Source organism: Vigna angularis, chromosome 7, assembly GCF_016808095.1.
Source record: "Vigna angularis cultivar LongXiaoDou No.4 chromosome 7, ASM1680809v1, whole genome shotgun sequence".
Lineage (NCBI taxonomy): Eukaryota > Viridiplantae > Streptophyta > Magnoliopsida > Fabales > Fabaceae > Vigna > Vigna angularis.
In genome coordinates, this window is record NC_068976.1 from 19,167,958 (window position 1) to 19,194,953 (window position 26,996).

The window sequence follows — 26,996 nt, forward strand, 5'->3', positions numbered from 1 at the left end:
TAATCGATTACAATATTCTGTAATCGATTACACAATGTTGAAATCGTGACCTCATGCACGACTTCAGTGTAGTAGGCAAAAATGATACTGATAATCGATTACAGAAGTGTAATAAGAGCATTTTTTTGCTTATCTGGATTGGATTGATCCATTTCATTATGAATCAAATTTGTAGATGATCTTCCGGATGCCTTGCGTCGCATTGTAGATGGTCTTCCAGATTGATCCATTTCTTAATCTTACCCAATTGTAATCAAATCGATCATTAATATATTACTATTAATATTTCTTATTAATATTTTTTTTCTCTTTTCTTCAAATTTGTCTCAATTCATTAAATAATAACCACAATTTCTTTTTTCGTATAACACAAACAATACATAAAATATGTAAACTGTCAAATAATTTTCATAAACCAACCAAAACACACGGGTAATCGATTACAACAAGCTTGTAATCGCTTACTAGGATGGTTCTTGCACACTTAAAACACTGGTAATTGATTATAGAAGTGTAGTAATCGATTACCAGTATCATTTTTGCCTACTACACTGAAGTCGTGCAGGGGGGTCACGATTTCAACATTGTGTAATCGATTACAGGACCTAGAACTCGTTTTTGGGATTCACGACTTAACCACTGGTCAAATGAACAATGTGAAAGGGGGGCACGACTTCTTCATTGGAAGTCGTTTTGGCCCCCCACGACTTCATATTTGGTCAAAAATTACCCATTTACGTAATATGCTAGGCAAATATGCCTAGTTTAGTGCAAAAGCTTGGTGCTCACGGTGGTTGAGAGGTTGAAGGAGAACAATGGTAGAGGTTGCACGATAATTTTATCGTGGCGGAGAAGATGAGTTTCTCAAGGGCTCAAGGTTCTATGTGTGGATGTGCGATGAAGTGGAAGATCTAACATGATTTGGTCTGAAGGAGGGTTTCAGTGGTGGCCGACGACGAGCTCATGCGATGGAGATTGGTTTCTGATTGAGAAGATAGAAATGAACATGATGATGATGTTACAACCTGTGATCGGCTCATATGAGTACGATAGGATCACCACACCTTAAATTTGTCACGTATTTTAATTAAACTACGTGTCACGTCAATTGATATTTTACGTCATTCTTCTACTTTAACATCGAAGATCTAATTTTATCAAATTTTCACAATTATAGACTCATAAGAACGTAACAAATTATTAAATTTTTCTTTTAATACTCTGTATAAGTGCTCAAACTTGAAGAGTCAATATTCTATATCTAAGATAGTCTAAGAGGAATTTATATATAATATAAAATATTTAAAAATATAATTTTAAACATGCATTTTATATATATATATATATATATATATATATATATATATATATATATATATATATATATATATAAAGTTTTATTATATATTCATGTATTCACTACATTCAACAAAATATATATATATATATATATAATATAAACTATTGCAAATAAATTTTTAATGTAAGATAATGATATAAAATAAAAAAATTTATTAATAATTCATAACTAATTCAATTTTAAACATTGATAAAAGTTAAAAAAAAACTATATAAAATATATAGGAATTTATATGTGTCAAAAGATATATAATAAAGAAAATATTCACTGACGCTCTTTTCGGAGACTCATGTTAAATATGTTACATGAAGACTATAATCTAATTTTTAAGACCTGAATTTATAATTGAATGGACAAATTATGAAATGAGAACAAGTTCATCAAAACTAAGATGTAAGTTTTCCTGTTTGTTTTTCACCACATACTATTTTAGTTTGAAACTTATATCATCATTGAAGTAAGAGAATTTTGGTTACCATATAAAATATAAATATTAATGCTTAATACACAATTCAAACAATAAATCACACATTATCTTTACTATGATACCTCAAATTCAGACCATTTCATTAACTCAATAAACACTATAAAACAACATAATCCATCAAATAAAACCGCAAATAAATCAAATATAAATATTTATATTTGTTTTACATTTATAAAAAAGCATAAATATGTTAAAATGACTAGAAGAAAAAAAAAGGAAAGAATTTTTTTTTTTAACTTAAACAGAAATATGCTTGCTTGGGTAAAATTAACTGGAAACATATTTATCTTAAATATGGTTAAGTCTATAAGTACACTATCTTTTACCTGTTTATTAGAAACTAAAAATAGGTATACAACTTTATGTGTAGTAATATTTGTTTTTAAATTTTTTTTTTTATCAGTTTTTATATACATGTTGATGAGCAATTTTTTTATATTTTTCTTTTCAAAGTATTAAAAGTAGAAATTAATTATTTTAAGGGTATAAATTGAATTTATTCCTCCTTCTACAGTGACTAGAGTAAGTCAAATTCATTACAAAATTTTTGGATCCCCTAATGAAATTGAGAAATATAAATAACAGTTCTCTAAAAGTTTCTATTGGGCCCTTTAGTGACGTCCACTTTGAGTCCAAAGGGAGAAAAAAATGGGCCAGTCCACTCAATAATCGGACTTTTATGTTGAGCATTTCTTTATGCACCTCCATAGATATTTTTTCCTGCGCTTCCATATAAATGAACTTCCTATTTTGCCTTTTCTCAATTGTATAATTCAGAAATTAGGAATAAATTCTGGAATATGTAATCCAAAAGTAAAAAGAATATTTCTATGATGTCAAATTTGAAAGTATTTTTTCTTAAGAAAGTACTTATGGAATACACATTTCAAAATAAATTATTCAACTTTTTAATTGCATAATCTAAAAATTACATTTAACTTCTAAATTATATAATTTGTTTTAAAAACTCTGAATTACATAATCTGAAAATTATGTGGATCAGCTTTTGATCCCCTTCTCCATATAAGAAAAGTACGATAGAAATTCTACAATTTATAATATCTGGAAAAATATATATTTCGAATCATATAATACATTCTCAATTATATAATCCAAAACTTAAATTGTTAAAAGGTATGAGAGATATTAAAAAATTATGAAGGTGCAGGGATTCAAAAGAAGTTATTTTCTTTGATTTTGGTTGTTTTGTGGTTCTTATGTCCAATTACTAGAAATAAACTATTTTTATGAGTCCAACAAGAAACTTTATGCAAACTATAAACCCAAAGATTTTTTTTTTAATTTTTATCTGTAATTTTTTTCTCTTATATTTTTAAAAATTTAGTATTTATATTTTAAAAATAAATAATTTTGATTCAATATTTTAACTTTGCGAACGCTTTTATTTTAATTTTAATTAGTTAACTTATTTGTATAATAAATATTGAAGTTAAAAAATCAATTAATCTATAAATAATATATAAATTAAAAACTAAATAATAAATATAATTTTTTGAAAGACTTAAAAATAGTTTTTATAACGTTAAATAAATAAGTGTTGATTTTGGTTGCTACACTTTTTTTTTAATTTTATTATTTTTTAATTAAAATTATATTTATTATTATATAAAACTAATCAGTGTTGAATAAAATGTTAATGATTTCGAGTTACATATATCAATATTATAACAAAATGTTTATATGACAGAAAATTTTCAAATTCGTAAAACAAACATTGTTAATATATCTTAAAACAAATATTAGAAATTAAAAAAAGTATTTAAATTTTTTGAAAAATAAAAGAAAACTGTAAGAACTAAAACTAAAAGACAAAAGTAACAATTTTACATTTATAGATGAAAAAGAAATAGTTTTGTAATAAAATTCAGAGCTTATTTAAAAGCATTTATTCAAAATACAAAATCTAATATGGCAGGAAAATCAACAACACAGTGAATATGTAAGAGATTAATTCATAATAACGTGAAGAAACAAAACAGTCTGAAAGGATGAAAACAGTGTAAGAGAGAATAATAGTTACAGATGATGGAAGTGATGATCTGTGACCATTTTCGGTGTTCTCCACTTTCCATCTTATCTTCTTATCGTTCTTCTTTTTCTCCTTCAACACGTTACCCTCTCTCTGTACCTTCTTATTCTCCTTCTTTCAGGCTTAAACCTTCTTCTTCATCTCTCTCTTCCTCTCGCATGGAAGAGACCCAGGAGACCCACGACCATGGCCGCTCCAAATTCATTGACTTTCCGTTCGTTTCAGCTGCCCAGAAGAATCTGATGGTCGAACTCGTTTCGAAGCTTGAGGATCGCTTTCATTCTCAGCTTCTTCCTTGCACACTCCCCCCTGATGTTCAGTATTACCAGAGCCAAACTGGCACTGCCCAAGCTTCCCTTCATATCAGATCAGCCACTGATGACTCTCCGGTGAATTTTCTCTTCTTAAATTCCTCAATTTCAATATAAAGTTTTCATTTTTTTTTCTCTTGTCTTCATTTTTCTTCCCAATCAATGTCTTTTTTACTTGTTTTGTAGTGGTTGATGTCTTTTTTTTTTAATGAAGTATTGGCGTTAGAAAGAGATCAGGGTATCGGGTTGATAATTAGGTGCTCAAACTACTACCATTTCCGGATTAGATTCTGAAGCAAATGGGCGATCTAGTATTTTTGTCCTTTTCTGTGCTTCATTGGATAAACCATCAAATTCATCCCTAAACTGCTACTGTCTCTCTATAGTACATAAATTATATATATAATCCATCAATCACTAAAAATATGCCGGGGAGTTATCCATTATTGAAAGTGCTTTTTTGATAGTCACTCAATACTTTTTTTATGCTGAGAGAAGGTGATGAGTAATACTGCCTAGACTTCATTGATGATTTACCTGTACATACAATTTGAATAGCAATGGAAAAGGTTAAACATTACCAAGTTTATGAGTTGTTTGCAAGTAGACCAAGATGAAATCTCATTACTGAAATTCCTTCTTAGACTCTTCCTTGTTGATTGAAATTTATACCCAAAAATTACATTTTCAGGGGACAATTATTAAATTAGGGTGAAACATACTAAAATTCGTGTTTTTTTTTTAATGATTTTCAAGCAATTACAAAGAGTATGACACTAAAATTATTCCATAAAGAATCTGTTTTCTTATCGTGAATTGATGGTTTTGTTCTTTGTTAACCTTGTGCTATCACTAATTTTTCTCTACCCTCCAGTGGATTTATTCCGTATAGAAGAAAAATGAAGGCACTTGTTTTGTACTGAATTTAATCTTCTTTTTATGTTTGTCTCAGGTAGATTTTGTGTTGGGAAGCTGGGTGCACTCTGAGTTACCAACAGGAGGGTCCTTAGATATAACTAGTCTTTCAGCCTATCTTAACAGTTCAACCGATGCACCAAATTTTGTGTTTGAAATGATCCGCAGTAGTCCAACAATGCTAGTTCTCATTCTTGATTTGCCTCCCCGGAAAGACCTTGTGCTTTGGCCAGATGACCTCAAAACGTTCTATGAAGACACTCAATTGGATACTCACAGGCAGGCTCTGGAAAGAGTTCCAGAGGTTAAACCATATTTCTCTTCTTCCCTTTACATCCGCAGTGTTTCCTCCCCTACAACCATAATGGTTCGCATTGTGACTGAAAATGGTGGAGTAGAACGCATGGAGGAGATCATCAGGGACCATTTGGACCCCATTTCAAAGCAAGTATTGGGGATCTGGTTGGATCATTGTGCTTGTGCCCAGCGAGATGTTGGAGAGGCAGAAAGAGCTTATCTGAAAAAAAGGGATGGTCTCATTAGAAACAAGACAATTGAGATTGATCTTGGTTCAAGCTTCCCCAGGTTGTTTGGTCCAGAAGTGGCAAACCGAGTACTGGAGGCTATCAAGGGGTATTTTACTGTCTAGGATTCTAATTTATTTGGAATTGTTGGACATTCTGTGTTACATACATGTAACTAATTAGCCTTGTAGTAAAATGAGGCTTCAGTATTCGTTGTATCTCCAGTCAAATGTGAAATCCATAAATGATTCTGATAGTTTCTACTTTCTACTTTCTCCCTCCTTTTCTTTGCTAGGGATGATTCATGACAATGGCACTTTTCTAAGCCTTTATTGAAATCATTCCATGTGCTTCCATTCCAAGCTCTTTGTATGACCTGAGTTTGAAACCCCACTACTAACTTCCTGAACTAGAAGCAAAATTTTTAAATTGGAAGTATTTTAGCATGCTTGGAAGTATTTCTGTAAGAAATGTTGTAAAGGTTTCTATATAATCTATTCTTGAAGTAGCCAGTGCCATTTTTTCAAGCCATAGTTTTGGCACAAAGTGCCATTGTATTTGTAGCATTGCTTTCTTGAGTTTAAATTCGTTGAGAATGTACAGCAAGTAATTTTTTATTAGGATAATGATTTAACAATTTTAATAACATTTTAACATTATTTATAAATTATTTCACAATCAATAATAATAATTATAAACACTAACATAAATCAATCACAGATGTAAATGATATTAAAATATTAGTGTTAAAATATTATAAAAAACGTAAATGGTAAAAAAATATTGTAAAAAAATATTGTGAAATATCATTATAATTTCATTAACTCACCTCTCTTATAATAGGAAAAAAAAGGCATATTGTATTCGGGTGTCTCTTCCTTTTTACTGTTGTTTGTTATTCTGTGAATTGATTCAACTTTCCGAATCAGAAGCTTATATATGATGGCAAATTTAATAAATTAATTAATCCCTTATGAATATTCTTAACGCACTCATCAAATTTTTACTATTTTCATGTGTGTCCGACATATATTTTTAAGATTATAATAAGATTCCTCACCTGTTAATCAGCTAAAAGCTAATTATTATAATATTTGTTGCTATGATATGTTGTGTGACGTGTGTCCCAGTGACTGTAACAATTTAACACGCAGCAATAGGTATACTAGCGGCTACGAAAGAAAAATAGAGAAATAAAAGTAAAGCCTGAGTTTCAATAAATAAAGCGTTGGAAAAGGAAAAAAGATAGATGGAGAGAAACTATAAAAGAAATATATAGGAAAACGTGAACATTGAAAACATAAACATTAAAGATTGAGTGAGAAACTGAGAATATATTCCTCTTTTCTTTTTTAGAATAAGAATAGATTCTACTAAGAAATTTGATTAGAATAACTTTTTTTCATGCACCTGTTTTATCAAATACAAATTCCTGAGTCTATTCACTTTAAGGTTGTTGCCTATGTCTTCTCTAACTCGAACACCCAAAGACTGGGGCTTCAATTTTATTAGTGGAGAATAAGATATCGTTAGCTGCAAGCAACTTTTGTTTATGATAACTAACAGTGCTTTTTTCTTATATATTGATAATTAACAGTTTGAAACCACTTATTAGTATGACTTAAATAACATTGCTTCTTAAACATTATCACAGTTTGATCTCAATATCTGAGTATGTCAAAAAATGGATTTAACTAGGTCAGTAAATTTTGTTTGAGGTGTGATAAAAAGTGTGTTGGATCTACTGAGAAGGAGGTTCACCGGAAGACACAACGTTAATGAGATTTGAACCTAACCACAAAAAGGATCGATACTACTCTCTACCAAAAACCTTAAAATAATAGATAAATGAATCTTCAACCTTATATAATAGTCTACTTTCTCATTAAATTTAGATTCATAGTTGAAATTTTACCTGTATGAATGTTTAGAACATTATCATAAACTTTATTGTGATTTCAATAGAATTGTTACGTGCACTTTTTCTGTCTAATGTGGCAGTGTTTTTATTGGATGCTTTGGAAAACCTTGATAGTATAATAGACATGCATAAACATAAATAAATATGTGTGGCTGTGTGAAACCTTGATGGTACATATTCTTATGTTGTTCTTTGGCAGCCACACTATGTGAAAAATCGAAATGAGGTGAATCTCCCATTTTAAATAAGTGAACTACACAATTCTGAATTATCAAGGCATCGGTTCTTAACATGGAAAAACATGTCATTTTGATCAACTTGCCATTTTCTTTTATTTCTTAATTTTCTTTCTATTAGTTATCAGCATCTCTATTCTTAGCCACTGAAAACTTCAACCAGAAGGAAAAAGGTTATCGTATCTTTGATGGAACTTAAGCACTGAGTGTGTTTTCATAAACTAATCCACGTTTTCAAATTTTAAATGAAACTTCCTTATCTCTGTATATGTAAACTATGTGCACCTTAATCTAAGTTTTATATTATTCCATTGCACATATTCCATATATGAAGCTGTTACCTATTCAAATAAGCGTTCACAAACTCCAAACAAAAATTGTTTTTCCTCTCTGTGTTTGTTATTTTTTAACAGCTTCTTTATTTTTCTTTATAAATGATGACCACTCAGTTCAGAATTCACAGGGAAGTTGCACCAAAGTTCAGAAAAACTTACATGCTTTGTGAAGTGGACAAACCAAAAAGCCAGATTCTATATAAGGGGTCCCTTTCTTTCCCTTACAGGAGATCAATTTTCAAAACTCAATCACTGGTTTTCCTGAAAACTTCTCAGCAAGATAATTTCAGAGTTTCTATCCCGTGTTATCAGAGATAAACAGCAACATGTGTATTACTAATCAGGAAGTTATCAAGCAGTTGGAGTCCCTTTTGCAAAACTGTAAGCATTTAACTTGCACTTTTCTGCTCTTATAGACCCGATGATTTTTTTCTGTCAAATATCTTCTACTGTTTTTTTTTATACATATTTGTTTCTCTCTTGATGTAGTGGATGAGCAACAGAAGAACACATTCCAGGTTTGGCTCTTATGTCTCCTGGTTTTACTTGATCTTAGGTGTTGAGAAAGATCGTGACAGAAAGAAACAGTACAAGTTATAACTCGATTTATATATTAAAAATTTCGTTGGGGTGTGAGTTCGGAACCAAAAAAACAAAACTTTCCTGCCAAATTGATCTTGATTATCAGTACCACGTTTCTGCTAACAATTCTTCACTGAAGTAAAGCTGTGAACATTGTGAATGTAGATGGTGATCATGTCGAGTGTTTTGAGTTTCCTTTTTTCTACCATGAAAGCTTTCTCTTTATATTTCAGAATATGCACCAGGGCTATCCAACAGAAACATTAGTGCGGTTTCTCAAAGCAAGGGACGGGAATGTTGTGAAAGCACATAAAATGGTTAGATAGTGTGCAGTAAAAGATATTTATAGGAATTTCTCCCAAAGTTTATTGCTTATAGAGAGAGTCATTATCTTGACTCTTTATCTTTTGGATATAACACTTTGCTGACGGTTTAACTGTTAACAGTTGATTGATTGTTTACAATGGAGAGTAGAAAATGAGATTGACAATGTTTTAGCGGTGAGTTCCTTTACTGTGCATATCAGCAATGTAATAATATTATTCATTTTTGAAACAACATACCTTAAATACCAATTAAAGTTAGAGCAATGATACACATATTCAAGGGTGACACGAATGCAGATAAGAATGCAAGTTATTGCCTGAAATAGAAAAACCTTGTTATCACTACCACTCTAGGATGAAATTTACATGGTTTCTCCTGGATATCCAATATTGACTTGAGATATAATAGGTTTAAAACTCAGCTTATGTACTTTGTAAAGTTAAGTTAGACTTAAAATCTACTATGATACGGTAGTTATTGAGATATTTTATTCTTCTTCAAATCCCTACATCATATCACTGTTGTAGCATAAAAGGGACAGCTACTATATTTCTCGATCATTGTGAATTCATGATCATAAATTCTATCATCATTGATATTTTTGTTGTATTTATATACAGAAGCCTATACCACCTGGTTTATACAGACGTTTGCGAGATTCTCAACTCGTGGGAATGTCTGGTTTCACAAAGGAGGTATTGTGTGCTTTAGATATATCTCGTACAAGTTTTGATCTCAGGCCTAAATTTTTTTATTTTCCTCCACCTTTTATGGTTCTTTTCTGCCATTAACCAATATGAGTGACATGTAAGAATAACATCTTTACGTAGGACCATATAAGCATTGATCAATAACATAACATCTCTTATATAAAGTAACATATATGATTCATAATTTATGGCAGGGCTTACCTGTCATTGCTATTGGTGTTGGGCTCAGCACATTTGATGAATCGTTTGTAAGGACTTGATACCATCTCTAACCAATCCTATCAGTACCTTGCAATTATACGATACATTGAAGCTGCAGTGTTCAATGTTGCTTATCTCTTCGTTCTCCTTGATTTACCATGTGGAAGATTGTGTTTTATATGATGTCAAATTGCCAGTTTTGTTTTTTGTTCAGGACAAATACTATATACAGTCGCACATCCAAATGAATGAATATAGGGATCGAGTGATCATGGTGAGTACCTAGACAGAGTTTTTTTAGGTGTAAATTCTGACACCCTAGTTGTTTATTTGGAATGTTTATTGCAGCCAAGAGCTACAAAGAATCATGGAAGACACATTGATACTTGTGTGAAAGTCTTGGATATGACTGGTTTAAAACTCTCAGCACTGAACCAATTGAAGGTATATAGCAATTTACAAACTTCTTATTTACCATCTCTCAGAAGTTTCTTTTCTCAGAATCCATACAACTAGATGCTTTCTTAGTTGACACTTTCTTGGCCACCTTCAGCTTTTGACAGCTATAACAACAATAGATGACTTGAACTATCCAGAAAAGACTGACGCATATTACATAGTTAACGTTCCATATGTATTCTCAGCGTGTTGGAAGGTTTGTGTCAGTCTTTCATGTTGAAGGAGTTAGTACTTTTCACTTTAATTTCATTCAGATCTTTGAAAATCTCAACACTAAAGCTGAGTTCTTCTTGCTTCATTGACAATTGGCAGGTTGTAAAGCCTCTTTTGCAGGAAAGAACAAGGAAGAAAGTCCATGTTCTCAAAGGTTGTGGCACGGAGGAATTACTCAAGGTAAACAACAGCATTACCCTTAACTATTTGCTTGACCCTTCATATATACTACACCTAATATCAGTTTTCCTCTTTGTTTTATTGACAGATAAAGTTATGTTAAATAGTAAGCGAAGAACTTGAAATTTTCTTGACGTCTAAATCTGACTATATCTACTGTAAACCACTGTATTTTATTGTTATTTCACAGTTGGTGATGATAGCATCATCATGCTTATGGATTTTGTTTGCCAATTTCCAATTCAGTACTGTGAAATTGCCTTTGCACAATGAAGATGTTTAAGTTTTAATTTCCTGTAGTTGTTTTAGTCATAAGAAATAAATGTTGTGGATTTTTTTTTTATGAATGGATAGATAAGTTTAGAATAATTTTCCAAATCAGAATGGTTTACTACATGAAGGAGCTTCCATATTTGTTCATCTTAAATCTATGCTTGTTAATAATTAACCTGTGATATGGAGAGTTGAAAAATAGCACAACCAAATTGAATTTCTTCCATTATTACTAGATTTGTTGCAATTGAGAGGGGTTTAATATACTAAACCATGTTTTCAAAAACTTGTGAACAGGTAATGGACTATGCATCCCTCCCACATTTTTGCAGAAAGGAGGATTCCAGGGTGCCCCAACATCATGAAGCTGGAAACACTGAAAATTGTTTCTTCATTGATCATGTCTTCCATAAACAACTATATAATTACACCGAGCAGCAGGCTATATTCATAGAGTCCATATCCCAGGATTCTTTCCATGTAGATTTACCTGAGCCAGACCCAGTTGATGCCAAAATTGCCAAGACTATAGAAACTGAGTTCCATAAACTGGAAATTCAGAATGGCCTTACCAATTGATGGAATGGTCTTGCAGTTCTCGTCTGCATCGTGGTCACTTGAACCTGGAGAATTCTGATGATGCTCGTTTATGAGTTCCATGGTCCATTTTGAATAAGAGTTATATTACACGCAAAAACTTAAAAATTCAGTTATTGAGAGTAATATCAGAGTGTTTATGCAGATGTAGTCTTCTGAAAGAAGAAATTACGTTCAGATTTTCTACTACTTTTTAATATTGTATATTTGTTGTACTATTAAAATTCACTGAATTTGATATAATAAATTCTTCTTTAATATAGTTACAACATGTACATGGGGCTATTTTGAAAAGACAGCAGAGACCTAACAACCAAAATCCGAGAATCTAAACTTAAAAAATTCAAATATAATTTTTATAAGTGCCTGGGATGACGAGCATGGCATTTTTTTCAGTGTTGGAAGGACAGCATCAGTTACAATTCTTCTGTCAATTAATGCTATTTATACAAAATGTAGAATGAGTTTTCACACCCGTGTCGGAAAAAAATGTTTTTTTCTGAAGTGTGAAGTACCATTATCCTGCATCAAAACTATTTCTTTCCGGTTTAACCATTCATTTTGCTTCTACAGTAGTAGCAGAAGCTTTTCCTTAAAATTTTTATATTTAATAACAACCCTACTTAATTCCTATACATGATATTTTTAACTAGCAAGTTCAAGGAACCGCGAAACTTTTCATATAATTGAAAATGGGCCCAAATCAAATTCTACCTAAACAAACTGTTGACATATTTAATTTGAATATTCTGAGTCTAAGGTTTTCTTTTTTATGTACAAAATAAGCTAACTAGAAATTAAAAGTGACCCAGCCAATAATACAGTGCAAGCACTAAATCACACATTCAGATTAAACATTGAGCTCCCGCTCGTTTCCCTACATGTTTAGTAACTATGACTGCTCTAAAGAAGAACTGCACTAGCATCAGACATGAAGCTAATATAACAAGATATAGCAACACTTAAGTTATCTGAACCACTTAGTAGCGCTGCCAAAGTTGAATCCTTTTATCTCAATTGCCTGTAGCAATTGTAGGCAATGGCAACTGACACAGCAGCACATACAACAGCAAGAGCTGCGTATGTATCTTCTTGCTCCCAACCATCAAGCCAAGTTGTCACAGAAGGAAACTTGCGTGAAGCTCCTTTGCCACTATTCATCCGAGAAAACACAGAGTCGTTGTTCTTATTATCAGCTGAGAGCTTTGCCTCTGCCTCAATGACATCAGGGTCCAATATCTTTTCCACTAAAACGTGATTCTGATGGAAAGAAGAATCTCCATTTGACTGGCAGCAGCCAGCATTTGATTGACAGCAGCTGGCATTTGATTGATAGCAGCTCACAAAATTTTCTTGAGATCTAGACACTTCAGTGCTTTCCTCTAAATTTCTTAAGCCATTTAGCAGAAGCCTTTGTTCTTGCTTAGTCAGCTGTTCATCTACTGAGAAACCCATCTGACCCCTGATGACAGTACAAAAAGGGTAACAAATACAAGTCAGCATATGCATCATGGACCTATGCACCAAATTTTTCATAGCCATCAGCCCGGTACATATTATTATCTTTAACCATGTAATAATTTCAGCAGGGTATTTTTCTAAAGATGGAATTTGCACATGTCTCATCAAATTTTCATCACAAAAAAGGGGGCATAAAGAGATGTAATTGAAAAGCTATGGATGAAACCAGGGTTTCTGAAAGTTTGGAGATGTAGAAGGGAATAAAATTACTTTAAGAGTGATCCATCATATGTACTTCATTTTGTAGCTGCTCAACTTTGAAGTCCTTGGAATTGAAAACATGCTCTATGATTTTTTATTTTGTAAATAAATAACAGAGGTCACAGATGCCATTTAAAGGTGCATGAAGTAAAGCTGTCATACCATCAGACATTGGCATGAAGATGGCACTTATCGTCATACCATAATTTCAATTTCAAAATACATAACCCAAGAAGGCATTATTACTCCAAGATTCAAATGCGATCAAATCATTGATGGTAAACAGGGCTTGCAGATATGGGGAGCAAAAAGATCATTTTTGAAAAAACAAAGACCTACCTTATTTAATGCAAAATTTTGGATGAAGAATTTAGAAATCGTGATTCCTGAAGGTGTCAAAGAATCTTGTAGATATTTTGACATGCAAATGATAATAAGCTTCAGAATTTTAATTTTTCCACATTTATTGAACCACTCTCACAAAATTTAGGTAAATTTAACTTCTAAACCCTAGAGGCTCAGGCACTGCCCCCAACTCTAATTTGTGGTGTGAAAATATAGGGGGGAGGAGAGAAGAAACAGATCACAGAAGAGAATCATCCACTCTATTTTTCATCTATTCCATTCACTCTATGTCTCACATTTTTCCTTCCTGCCCAAGACATCCAAAAGGCCACAACCCAGTATTGAAGTAAAAAAAAGATAGTCTAGCAATTTAGTCTAATATAAGATGAAATCTAACTTTTAACCAAAATAGTAAAGAAAATCAATAGAGCACTAAGGAAATAATTACCTCCATAATGAGTCTAAAACCTCCCCTTTCATGATATGATGTTGAAGCAATAAAGGCACATCATCCGGGGTAACATATCCATACCTACATATTTCAATTGAGGGCAACATTAACAAGTTAACAAAATATAATAACCAATGGTACAAAGGTCTAGCAAGAACCATAAAATAAGAAATTGTAAAAAAGTAGTTTTTAATAACCATGGAGGTGTTCTCTTTACCAATGGCCAGTGACTTCTCCATTCATGCTAGGTCCAAATACAATGACGTTTCCCGCATACTGACTTCCCCCAATGTGAGAACACGGGCTTACAAACACTTTACCCTGAAGACCATGTAACTCTATCTCCTCCCTGAATCTACTGACCAAGACAGGTCCACAAACCCCACATCTGCGATCACGGGATCCATGCGAACACACAAAAACAAACGAACCTCTCAATGCCTCAGGGGTTCCAGGAAGCCATTCCCCATCCTTCACAAGAACCTCTTCCACAAACGTTTCAACATCAAAATGCGTTAACCTCCTGCAATTCCATTAAAACCTGTTGTCCACAATGATCTAAGAAAGGGAAAAGCAATAAAAAAACAAAAAACAAATAAGGCATACCACTTTTAAGATCAATAACACATACCTGTATCTGACCATGTCAGGAAAGATCAACACATCCCCATTGGATGTCTCAGTTCCATCATGACCCTCACAAATCGTTAACCGAGTCTGAAAAAGACACAACTCGTAAGTCCAACACAATGTAATTAGCACTTAACAAATGCAAAGTCGAAAAACGTGGCTCAACAATTGTTGAAGATCACACGTCTATTAGTGATACATTGAACATTGTAGAGACAAAAATCAAAAGGGGAGCGAGAGAAGACAGTACCTCCTTTTTCATGTGAGGCTTTCTTGCGACAACGGCAGCGTGAAGCAACCTTGGCAAGCGATCGAATTCGGCGGCTTCTATGCGCGGTGGCCAAACGCGAGGGTTCTTATAGCATAAGAAGACGTGGCGTTGGTAGAACTCGACGGTGCCGGCGAGGGGACTCTGACGAAAATCGGGGCGGGAGAATCCAAAATCGGGATCGGCGGCGGCGTCGGCGGAGGAGAGAAGGCCATCGTTCTGGAAGCTTCCGGAGGCGCTTCTGGGGTCGGCGAGGTAGCTGTCGAATTGGTCGGAGACTGTGACAGGGGAAGAATGAGAAGAGGAAGAAGGGATTGTGAATGTCAGAGACTCTTCTCTCTCCCTGTTACTCGCCATAGAGATACACAACACAATCTCCCTCTCTCTCTCTAACAACGTTGTGTGTGTTTGAGTGAGTATCTGTGCTGTGCTTTTCTATTTTTTCGAGGTTTGATGATGATGTGAGACGAGGCTGCATTCCTGTGAGGTAGAAAGTAGAATTTATCGGTGGAATCGGGTTTGATCACCTGACACGTGTTATTTAAAGGTTCTAATTTACTATTCCCTAATTGTTCAAATCATTTACACTTTTCAGTACTAGACTACCATAACTTGTTCAAACCATCATTATTATTTCTTCTCTTTTTTTAAAAAAATATAATGATACAGAGTGCTTTTTTTCATTAGTAGTTAAAGAATAATTTAATGATTTTTATGAAATATTAAATATTGTCAATATTATTCTATAAATAAGTACTTTTATTGATAAATAATAAAAAAATATTTGAATTTATTAATAGCAAAGATAAATTTGGTAACTAATAACATGATTTTGAAAATTTCAACAAAAATTAATTGAATTAATTATTACATTAGAATTATTTTATATTAATTACAATAATAAATATTTTTCAAATTAACTGCGTCCTTCACACGATTATCGTGATCTGGGAACGCTATACACCAAGAATGTTTTAAGAAAGTGTTGTTTCTGTTTCCAAGATTCGTTTATAATGAATTATATATATATATATATATATATATATATGTGTGTGTGTGTGTCTTTTTTTTTTTAAAGAAAGTAATAAGTATTTAAAGTAAATAATATAAAGTTTTTCTTTCGTAATCTAATGTGAGAATATACTTACCGAAAAATATCAATATATGACTTAACTATTTTAATTTAAAATGTATACAAAAAAATAAAATAATACTATAAATTATTGACAAATTTATTATTTTCAATTAATTTTTTAGAAAAAAGTGATTTTTTTAAAAGAGCAATAAAAATAGGAATATCATGAAGTATTTGGTTAATTAGGTCAAATTTTTATTGTGTTTTTATCTTATAATTTATATTCATTTGATACATACTCTAAAGATAAAAAATGATTATAAAAATTAAATTTTTATATCTTTAAGTAAACAAAAATAAAAAAATAAAAATAATATGAATATAAAAAATTTATGTGCCAAAATATAATTTCATGAATACTATCTATTTCTTTTTCATGAATCCTATCTATTTAGGCTTTTTTCAAAAATCTTGATCCATTCGAAGTATTGTTTATTCGATTTTTTTCTTGATAGTATCTTAAATGTAAAAGAAAAAATACTATGGTATGGATGAAACTATATACTTTTGTTAAAGAAGTTAAATAGCAAAAAAAGGCCTAATAATAAAGTAGACATATCTATTATTTATCATTTGAATAGAGATGTAAGTTACTGTGTTTCTTTTCATATGTCTTTTAGGCATTGTTATTTTGAGTGAATTTGAAGAAGTGAATTTGAAGATAAATTTTTTTGTCGTTTATTTGAGTAAATTTGGAGATAAATGAGAGTGAATTTGGAAATAAAATTTGTAAAAATTAGTATAGAATTGTATTGACATGACAAATTAAAAAAATTTATCTTCAAATCCACTAAAAAAACAAGGCCTTAAAGTTTTTATGAAAAAGCCAGAAGTATGATAATTTTATGGACAAAAAGTGATTTTGTTTTATTTTTGGGTATATAAGCAATGCTTTATTACCATTATATAATGCATCAAATAATGAACCAGAAGAATGCACAGATAGACGAAGATATAGTTTTTCAATAGTTATTATAATCACTATAATGCTTGCCATAGAATAGAACAGTTCATCATACTACTACTACTCAGACATTAGGTAGCAATATACAATAATTCACAAGGCAAGTTACATTAATAAAATACTTATGACCAAACTATTGACACTTAGAAATTATTTTCCCTGATACCATGTTGACAAAAATCTCAACTTTCACACAAACCATTATGTTTCTCTGACAAATTTCAGAAGCTAAGAAGAAGGTCCTCCTCCAACATGGTTATTTTTCCTGTGAAAGATGGCACTCATGTTAGGCAAGAGAACTTTCTTTGAAACTGAAACCTTCCCTTTCTCTAACTTCTTCATCTCCACCTTTGGTAGTGAATTCTGCTTTTGAATCCTATAGTGCTGAGGAGATAATTCTGCTGCCATCTGTGTTTCAGCCAATAATTTAGAAGCAGCTTCTGCTACTTTCTTCTGCTCTCTTTCACGCCACTTTCTGAGCTCATTCTCCACTGCTCTCTTTGCTGCTTCAGCCATCTCAGCCCTTTTCAAGACTTCCTGTGTTTCAGTCTTCATATCCTCAATTTCCTTTTGAGTTTCCTCTAACCTTTTTAGAACTTCATTTTCACTCACCTTTGTAGCTTCCACCTGTGCTTTGGCAGCGTCCACTTTCATATCTGCTAATTTATCAGACTCCTCAACCTTATGAACTAAGGACTCAAACTCCTCCCTTGAGATTGTAATTCTTGCACCAGATTCACAAGTTGATGAACCAGAATCACTGGTCCTCACAGATAAGACCCTGATCTGTTCAAGAGCACTTGCCTCAGCTGTTTTTGCTACTTCTACTTCTTGCAATGCTGCTTTGAGCTTTATTTCGGCATCTTCTAAAACAAGTTTAGTGACTACAGCTTCCATCTTCAATTGTGCAGCCTCATTCTTCCTATCTTGTGTTTCCCTCCTTGCATTTTCAGTTTCAGTCAACAACTGGTTCAATTTCCAGATCATTTCCTCTGATGCACCTCTAGCTTTAGATTCTTCTGCCAAGTAGGCCTCAAGTTCAGACTCACTTTTCTGGAGCTCTACCCGCAGATTCTCAACAAAGGAAACAGTTTTGAATTCTTTCTCTTTCAATGCAGTGTGTTCTCCTTTTACATTCTCCAGATCCATCCTAAGAGCTTCCACGATGGCTCTAAGGGACTCTTCCTGTCCTGCTACTTTCTGCAGTGATTCCTTAGCATCATCAAGATCCAGAGTGACACTCTTCAAAGAATCCAAGTCTGATTTCTTTCTATTTTCCAATTGTTCTTGCAAAACGCTTATCTCATTCATTGTCTCAGTCAGCTGCAACTCTAGATTTTTGGTAAGCCCTGGATTAAATTCCTTCTTTAAATCGAGCAGATTCCTTTTGGATTCTTCAAGGGCAGCTTCATATGATTGTCTTAGAACATTTTGCTTGGCTTGTGTCTCTTCTTTCAGCAAATGTGCTTGGACAGATTGAGTATTAACTTGATCGATTGATTCCATTACAGCCAAAATTTCTTTAGATAGTTCTGATGCTCTTTTGTTGTTGGCCTTCATTGCATCTTCCGCTTCTGCTGTTTGCTTGAAAGCAGAAACTCTTGCTTCGGAGGATAAATCATACCCCTGCCGAATTTTACTCAGTTCTTGCTTTGCAACATCAAGTTCTGTAACGACAGAGGCATAACTTTTAACTGCAGTTTCTAACTCTTCTTTCCAAGAACCATTGGTTCCATCAAGATCACCACACTTTTCTTCTTTAAGCTGTTTTGCTCGAGTTTTTGAAACATCTGTTGATTGTATTGCTGATTCTCTTGATTTGATGAGAGCTTCAAGCTTTTGTGAGAGATCCTCAACCACTCTCTTAGCCTTTTCAAGCTCCACCAGGACTTGAGCCTTCGTAGTTTCTGCATTCTTTAGTTGTTCCTTTAATTTTTGCAGCTCTTTCCGGGCTAGGTGAAGTTGTGACTCCTTTGCCCAAATACTCTAATAAAATAGCAAATATTGTAAGTTGTAATACGCAATACTAGAAAGCCTTTCAAAGTTGGAAAATTAAATAATGACCAAAGAAATTAGTTTGGTTCTGAAAACAGCTTGTCCAAATTGAACAACCTTGCATAGATTTTTCCAAAGCTTGATTATCTACTTTTAATGCAACTTGTCTAGGATCATAGAAATCCTCTTAAGCTTCAGTCTAAACAATTTTCACTTATGTGATAAATGAGAGCATGTCATTGACAAACATGACACGTGTTAACAAGGACATGCCATCAGCTACTGAATTGTGTAGAACGAATTGTGAAAGATCTAATGATAATATAGAAGAATTTGATTTAATAAGAAGAGTGTCTCCAAATTTTTTTCAAATTCCACCATGATCAAACTTCTTCCATCAGAACACAAGGTCGAGACAATAATTTAGATTCACAGTCTCTACAATTCCAGGAATGAATTTTACCCTATAGCTGTTGCTCCATTCTACCATTTAAATGTTCAACTTCAGATATAATTTAACAGTAACAAGATGGTATTCATACTTTGTACCACCTAGAAATAAAACGATAGAGAAAAACAAAATCATAGTTACCTGAGCAAAATAAGGTTTTGCCTTCTTAATGACAGGTTTTTCACTAGACACAGCACCTTCACCAAATAGAGAAACTGCATCTTTAACAGATTGAAAAGGTGGACTGGTGTCAATCTCCCCAACAACTGGTTTTTTAGGACTCGGAGAGTTAGCAGAACTTTGCCTGATTTTGGCCACCATAGTGCCTTTTATTTGAATTTAAATAATATTCACAATAATAATAGCCTTTGAAGCCAACCTGGTAGGAAAAAAAATGATGTTACAGAAAAGAAACCGAAAGAAAAACAGCATCAACACAACACATTGCAAACATCAAACTCAAGACAATCCAACTCGCACATTTCAAAGATCTCTACAGGAATTCACCCAAAAACAACCACCCAGTAGCCTATTCGGGCATTTTAACAAAAACCCATGAAGAAACCGCATCAAAGATTTCATCTTTCAATGAATCGAAAGAAAACTCACCGACAAATATCAGAAAAGAAAAAACCTTTGAAAGGGTGCTTCTAGGAAAATTTCACAGACAGTGGAGAACCTGTGGCATTGAATTGCTGAGCAAAACAGTAGCGAATAATCTTCACATACTTGTGAAGAGGGAAAGAGAGAGATAGGCTGGGTTGAAGTGAAAATGCAAAATGCCTGGTATGTTTAAAGACAAATTTTGCATCAGCATGTCAGGTACAAAAAGTTGAAAGAGGAAATAATCCTGTGCAATCGTTACTATTCAAGATTCCTTTAAAATGGTTGTGTATACGGTCATCCTGTAACACACAGTGTCTGTGATGTGATCTCACCAGTATCGTGACTTGTGAGGAGCGTTACGTAAAATTCTGTCAGAACAAAAGTCGAAGTAAAAGATAGTTCGCCACGTCAACACCCTCTAAGAACAAAACCATCTGTCACCCTGCTAACAAAGTAATTTTTCCTTTTTTTTATATTTTATTTTACTATGTTGTCTTGTCTCTCTGTAAACTTTGCATATAAATGAGTATGATTTGCAGTATACATGAAAAAGTTCATAAATTTATTATGTCATTGTTTGAGTTAGAAACTCGTATCACTAAGAAAAAGTTCATAAATATATTATAATTATTTTTGAACTGAATGTGATGTTTTGATCTTCTATATAAATTTTCTGAATGTTCATTGCTGTTAAATTTTTCTTAATATCTCCACAGTATACCAAATTTTTACCATTGCAGTATTTCAGGAATCAAGATTGCATTAAATCTTGTTTTGAAAATAAGGTGGAGATGGTGATGCAGATCAGAGAGAAAGGAAAAAGACAAACTTTGTTTCACAATGTGTCTCAAAAACATCTGTCAGCAATAATTTGTGACACTCATGCATGGTGTTTTGGTTGCCCATACATCTTCTTCCAGAATCATATCAATTTTTTATTTATTTTTTTCTTCTAATTATATTAGCAGATAAAAAGGATGTTAAAATTTATTTTACTACACTGTACAGCAAAAAAAAAATCATTTTGAGATTATATTAGGGTTATATCTAGGAGAAACTTAACAGCAGACAAGGGAGAAAAATAAAAATAAAACTTGTATAAGTTAACATTAATTTGTGAAAAAAACTAAAAATCAGATTTTGAAAAAAACTTCTGTAAATTAATAATTTTTAATTATTTTCGATGGATAAAAAAATATTATTTTTATTTTACAATTTAGTACTATTTATAAGAATACAATTAACTTTTCCATAAATTCATTGGTTAATTAAATCTATTGGAGGCAAAAACAAAATCAAAGAGAAAACATTGCTTTCTATTGTGTGAATGGATAATTGAACTTGACCTATAAATGGATTGGGGAACTATTGTGTAATTATTTAAAAGTTTATCAGTACTTAATAGCTAATAATTGAGCTTTCAAACCCTTTTATGTTACCTATTAGTTTTCTATCTTTTAGATCTTTTGTTATTGAACTACTCATATAGAATATATAAAGTTGGTATGAAAATGAAATCAAAGACTAGAAATAGAAACCAGATAAGTATTAAGGAAAAAATATATATTTTTAATATTTTTCAAGATTTGGAATGGAAGAAACTATGGCTTTAAATTCATATATGAGAAGCTTTTTCAATTTTTTTGAAATCATTCACAATTCGATTAAAAAATTGAAATATTATTTCAATTTTTACTATCGTTTTTTAATTATAAAAACCAAGAAATATGCATATTATGAAACATTTTTTATCAAGGAGTTTCTGGGAAAAATAGCTCAACAGCTTTTTACAACTTTTTAAATAAAAAAACCAATATTAAATATGGTTTATAATAAGAAATTAATACTTTGCATAAGATTCCATTCTTTTAAAGAGTATATTTAAAAAGATAAAATTTAATAAATAATATTAGATAAAAATAATAATTAAATTGTAATTAACTTTAAAACATTTGATTATTGTAAATCTCAACCATTAATTTCTTAATCAGAATACATTTTATTCTCTGAGACACTATCATTTAAAAAAAATTAAATGCAAGGTGTGATAAACAACAATATAAAATGTTCATAATTTAACAAAACAATATTACAGTAGTAAACAATCAAAGAAACATAAGAAAAATATATACCTAAGAAATTATGAATCAATTTTAAGAGTGAATTTAGCAATGCATTTATTCTTACCAGAATTTGTCTAAAGTATCAGGAATATGAAGCTTGTTCTCTTTAGTGAAAGAACTCCAAGTTTGAAGAAAAAAGACTGATGAGAGATTCACGTAATAGTCAAGTCTTCTATATTCATTAGGTTGATGTATTTATAAACATTTTAGATGATGAATAAATATATCTTGTTACTTTAAGATAATCAAATATTAAATAGTAGAGATATTAGATAATCAATTATTATTATATTAATATTTTAAAAATATAAGATAAAAAATATTATATCTTAATGTATTTAAAATATTAAATAATCAATTACTTTATATAATATCTTAAAAATATAATAAGATGTGATAAAATTTATTATTTTATAAGATATTCTCATTAAATATTTTAGAAATATTTCATAATATCTATCTTTTTTGCTTGAGAGCACGTATAAAATTGAACCTAAAAGTCTTAAAAGAGATTTTGATTAAAGTCTTTCCAACCTTTTATAATTCATTCTCACCAAGGTGAAATTTTATAATTACACATTGCTCCCTGTACCCTGTCACATTTATATTAATACCCTATGACCTACGGAATATATTTTTTAAATCATAATAAATAATTTCAATTTTTTATGTCAATGGGCCAGTCTTGAGATGTGCATATGGGCTCACTAACCCCACTCAAAGCCCAAAAGTATTATGGATCAAGTTAAGACCTAAAACAAAAACAAAACGTTCCCATTAGTCACGTATATAAAAATTAAAAACATTTTCTAATCAGACAAAACATGTGTATGATGAAAGAAAGGATGCTGTAAACCGTCTGTTAATGATTTTCTTTTTCTGTAATATACATTTTCTTATTAATAATAACTTTGTTACAAAAGTTTGCATCTAATTTAAATTTATTTAATTTGTCCAGTTTGCTTAAAAGTTACTCGTGTTTTGTTTTTAAAAGGCATATAAGAATATTAAAACAGAAAAATATATTCAAATTGTTTTTAATTTCAATTCTTACGTTAAATTATTGAATTAAACATATATTATAAAAAAATCACTACATTATATCATATATTTAAACAAATATACGTATATATAACCATAAAAAAGTAAAAGTAATAGTTAAACAGCAATATTCTACAATTATTTCCATGTAAACGTTTTTATTTAAAAATATTAAAAGAAAAAACTACGTAATTATTTAAATTTCAGTTCAAACCAGGTACTATCAGGTTCTTATTTCATTTCAACTATTTTTTTCTCAGTTTATATGTTTCTTTTTTGATTTGATCATTGTTTTATGAATCTTTCAAACCTAGCTGATCGATTAATTTCAAATAAATGTGAGTGAAACTGTTTGTAGAAAAGAAAAAAAAACATTAGAATGACATACAGAAAATAATAAAAAGGTCAATATATTTTTAATTTCTTAAGTTTTAGTAAAAATTAAAATTAGTTTATTTTTAAAATTTTAAATCAATTTAGTCTCTCATTTTTAAAATGATATAAATTTAATTCTTTTAATTAAATTTTATTAAATTTATTTAAAATTTTAAATACATTAATACTTCAAATAAATTTAACAAAATTTGATTAAAAAATATAATCAAACAATTATAAAAATAAAAATAAAATTAATTTAAAATTAAAAAATAATATAAAATATATTTAATCCTAATAAATAAAATGTTAAATTGTCATTTTTTATAGTGTTTTATTTTATCTTCATTTCCCTCTCTATTTGGAAAGATTCCAAGCATTTTTGTAGACTAAGTCATAACTTCCCACCGTTAATTGCTTTATTTAAAAGACAAATTGGCAGGTTAAAATGGATTATTGTGTGAATTTTTGAAAGATCTAGAAGAAAAGGGACGTTATAATAATTATAAGTTAATACAAAACTTACATTTATATTATCATCATAGGCTGTTTTTAATCATATTTTAAGTTTTATTTTGATTATTATATGCAATATTTAATAAATTATAAAGTATAGAAGAAAACTCAAATACCATATCATATCATAGCTATTGAATGTGTTATTTTTTTAATCATATTCAGAGTTTCATCTTAGTAATATATTCACTATATTTAATAAAATGTAAATTATCAAAATACAATTTCATATTTAATAGGATAAGAATGTGTTGAGTGCCATAATTTTACTTATAAATAAATTAATATTTCATATTATACACTTAATGTTTATATTATTTAATAAAATTTTGAGTGGAGAAGATGTTTCTTCTTGCCAAAGTTTACATAAAACTTAGAAAATGAGATAGGAGTGAAACAAATCTTTCTCTTTTGAATATTTTCACTTTTTTTACTTACGTAGGTTACACATTTATTATTTAAGTAAAAATGAGAACTATATAAATTTATCTCATTTGAATGGTTGTTGAATCTTAAAATATTGGTAAGTTATAAAAGTATTGCAATTTTTTTTTTCTATTATTGAATTTCGCCTTAGCGAAATTTTGTTAAGCAAATTTTTACACGATGATGTTTTGAGTTAAAACATTATGAATAAGGTGAGAATAACTAATATTGTTTTATAAATTACTTGAGTGTGATTAATAATATAATATGTATATAGATAGATGTGATATTTTGTATAGGTTAATAGTTATTAAAAATATATTAGATGTGTAGTGTAAGTTTAAAGTTAAGAGATTGATGGAAATATCCAAACTTTACTCATACACTAAATCAAATAGAAAACTATACTATGTAATAAATCAAATAGAAAACTATATTATGTAATAAAGAGTCTTTTTGCACTAAAGTCTTAATCACTAAAATTTAATTAAAGGTTTACAAATTTTTGTCCTTATATTTTAAGTAATTATTCAATGTTTTTTTCTCTCTCTTTTTTTTTAATTTAGTGTCGTCTTTATTTTTCTTTAAAAAGATTCAATGTAATTTCTTATATTTAGATATTTTAATATAATATTTATTAATATTTTTTCTTCTTCATTTGTGTTCCTTTTTTCTCTATTTATTTTCTCTAAATTTTTTATATTTCAAACTTTCTACACAACCAACAAAAAGTGATAAACACGTGAAACCACTATTATTGTTATTTAAAAAAACTTTATGAAATTAATTTTAGGGAAAAAAAATATTTAAATCCTAAATATTCGAATTTCATAAATTTTATTTTTCATATTTTTCTTTTAAGGTGGAAATACCTTTCAATGAGAGTCTTGTTTTCCTTTTTATAACATCATCATTTTTAAAACACGAGAGAACAAATATGAAAAAGAGCTAATATCATATCATTATCTTCTAATAAGGTTAATGTAATTTAACTAACGAGATTATATTGATTTTTTAAAAAAATATATATAAAAATTAAGTTGAATAAAAGATAGATAGATATTTATTATTAAAAAAAGAAAACTTAAATAATACTTCTGCGATTATGGGATGCTGGTGTTGGTATCAAAATTTAATACTAGAATCCTAGAAAGTTTGAATCTTTAGTTTTGCCAGCATCATGTGCAACACATTTCAATGCAACAACCATCTGGATCAACATTTAATTAATATTATTCCTGGACAATGATGAAGAGTATAATCCGCTTAAATTTATAAAGTCATGGTAATTTGAATCAATTTCATCCAATTGTATATTTAAGGTTTTTTACTTTAAATTTGGGTGATCTTGTATTTGTTATTTCTACAAGAAGTTCCATATTCTGTATTACTAAATCTCAAATAACTGTTTTGTTTTCTCCTTAAAAAAGAATTACTTTAATATTAAAAAAGAATTGCTCAGTCAGTGTTTATGACTAATTTCTTTAACAGGTAAGAAATTTAGACTTAACTATATTTTGAGGTCTTAATAAATTTGGAATTTTTAATATTTTAACACTTTTAATTGACTCCATACAGTTAGATATTGTTGATGAAAACAAGATCTCCTTTAAAGATTTGTTTTAATTAACAATTTTTTTTTAAAACTAAATTAAAAATATAAAAGTATAAAATACAAAAAGAAATATATATTTAACTGTAAAATTATAAAATTCAAGAATACAAAATTATTAAATTATAAGAAAAACAAATTATAAAATAAACAAATATAAATTTATAAAATTATAAAACTGTTAAAAAATTATGAAGTTATAAAACTGAGAAATTATGAAATTATAAAACTATGAAATTATATAATTATAAAATTAAAAAAGATATAATTTATTCACTTCTAATTCTAATTCCTGATTAACAATAATTATCTTCTCCTCTCACCCCTAATCCAACACGAATTAATTAAGTGAATATTAATCCAATTTTCTTAAAAATAAATTAAGCAAATGTAATGCACCTAATTAATTAATTTTATTAAACAAGTGTGACTCTAATCAACTAAGCGAAGATTAAACACAAATTAAACAACTAAGTGTGTACTTAATTGCAAGCACATAACAAATTTAATATGGTGACCGGAAATGGGTGAAGTAAATAAGAACCCAAAACAAGATTAGTAAACCCAATTGTAGAAACAAAATCAAGCATGTAATTACAATGAAAATGTCAAACAAATTTAGTACAGACAAAGAGAAGAACAAAAACGAAAATAA

General features: G+C 30.2%; 4 protein-coding genes across 5 annotated transcripts; 2 read left to right on the forward strand and 2 right to left on the reverse strand.

The window, feature by feature from the left end:
* The first annotated feature begins 3,833 nt into the window (after positions 1–3,833).
* Positions 3,834–5,903, forward strand: LOC108337053 (red chlorophyll catabolite reductase, chloroplastic). The gene is made up of 2 exons (XM_017573491.2): positions 3,834–4,286; positions 5,161–5,903. The coding sequence occupies exons 1-2, from the start codon at positions 3,891–3,893 to the stop codon at positions 5,770–5,772; spliced, it is 1,008 nt and encodes a 335-aa protein (XP_017428980.1). The 5' UTR covers positions 3,834–3,890; the 3' UTR covers positions 5,773–5,903.
* A 2,182-nt stretch (positions 5,904–8,085) lies between these two features.
* On the forward strand, positions 8,086–11,923 carry LOC108337387 (SEC14 cytosolic factor). The gene is made up of 11 exons (XM_017573907.2): positions 8,086–8,520; positions 8,629–8,657; positions 8,955–9,038; positions 9,168–9,221; positions 9,669–9,743; positions 9,953–10,006; positions 10,174–10,233; positions 10,308–10,403; positions 10,513–10,614; positions 10,731–10,811; positions 11,382–11,923. Exons 1-11 carry the CDS (start codon positions 8,466–8,468, stop codon positions 11,661–11,663), a joined length of 972 nt encoding a protein of 323 aa, XP_017429396.2. The 5' UTR covers positions 8,086–8,465; the 3' UTR covers positions 11,664–11,923.
* Positions 11,924–12,392: 469 nt separating this feature from the next.
* On the reverse strand, positions 12,393–15,526 carry LOC108337075 (uncharacterized). Its single transcript, XM_017573518.2, has 5 exons — positions 15,080–15,526; positions 14,831–14,916; positions 14,417–14,722; positions 14,197–14,280; positions 12,393–13,143 (listed from the first exon to the last, which is right to left on the reverse strand). The coding sequence occupies exons 1-5, from the start codon at positions 15,452–15,454 to the stop codon at positions 12,690–12,692; spliced, it is 1,305 nt and encodes a 434-aa protein (XP_017429007.2). The 5' UTR covers positions 15,455–15,526; the 3' UTR covers positions 12,393–12,689.
* A 1,649-nt stretch (positions 15,527–17,175) lies between these two features.
* LOC108336219 (WEB family protein At5g55860) lies at positions 17,176–20,594 on the reverse strand. Of its 2 annotated transcripts, none has more exons than XM_052880376.1 (3): positions 20,277–20,594; positions 19,784–20,021; positions 17,176–19,182 (listed from the first exon to the last, which is right to left on the reverse strand). In XM_052880376.1, exons 2-3 carry the CDS (start codon positions 19,961–19,963, stop codon positions 17,425–17,427), a joined length of 1,938 nt encoding a protein of 645 aa, XP_052736336.1. In that variant the 5' UTR covers positions 19,964–20,021; positions 20,277–20,594; the 3' UTR covers positions 17,176–17,424. The 2 variants fall into 2 exon arrangements, with proteins under 2 accessions (XP_052736336.1, XP_017428066.2); XM_017572577.2 differs by having other exon boundaries at positions 20,252–20,594.
* Between the last annotated feature and the right edge of the window lie 6,402 nt (positions 20,595–26,996).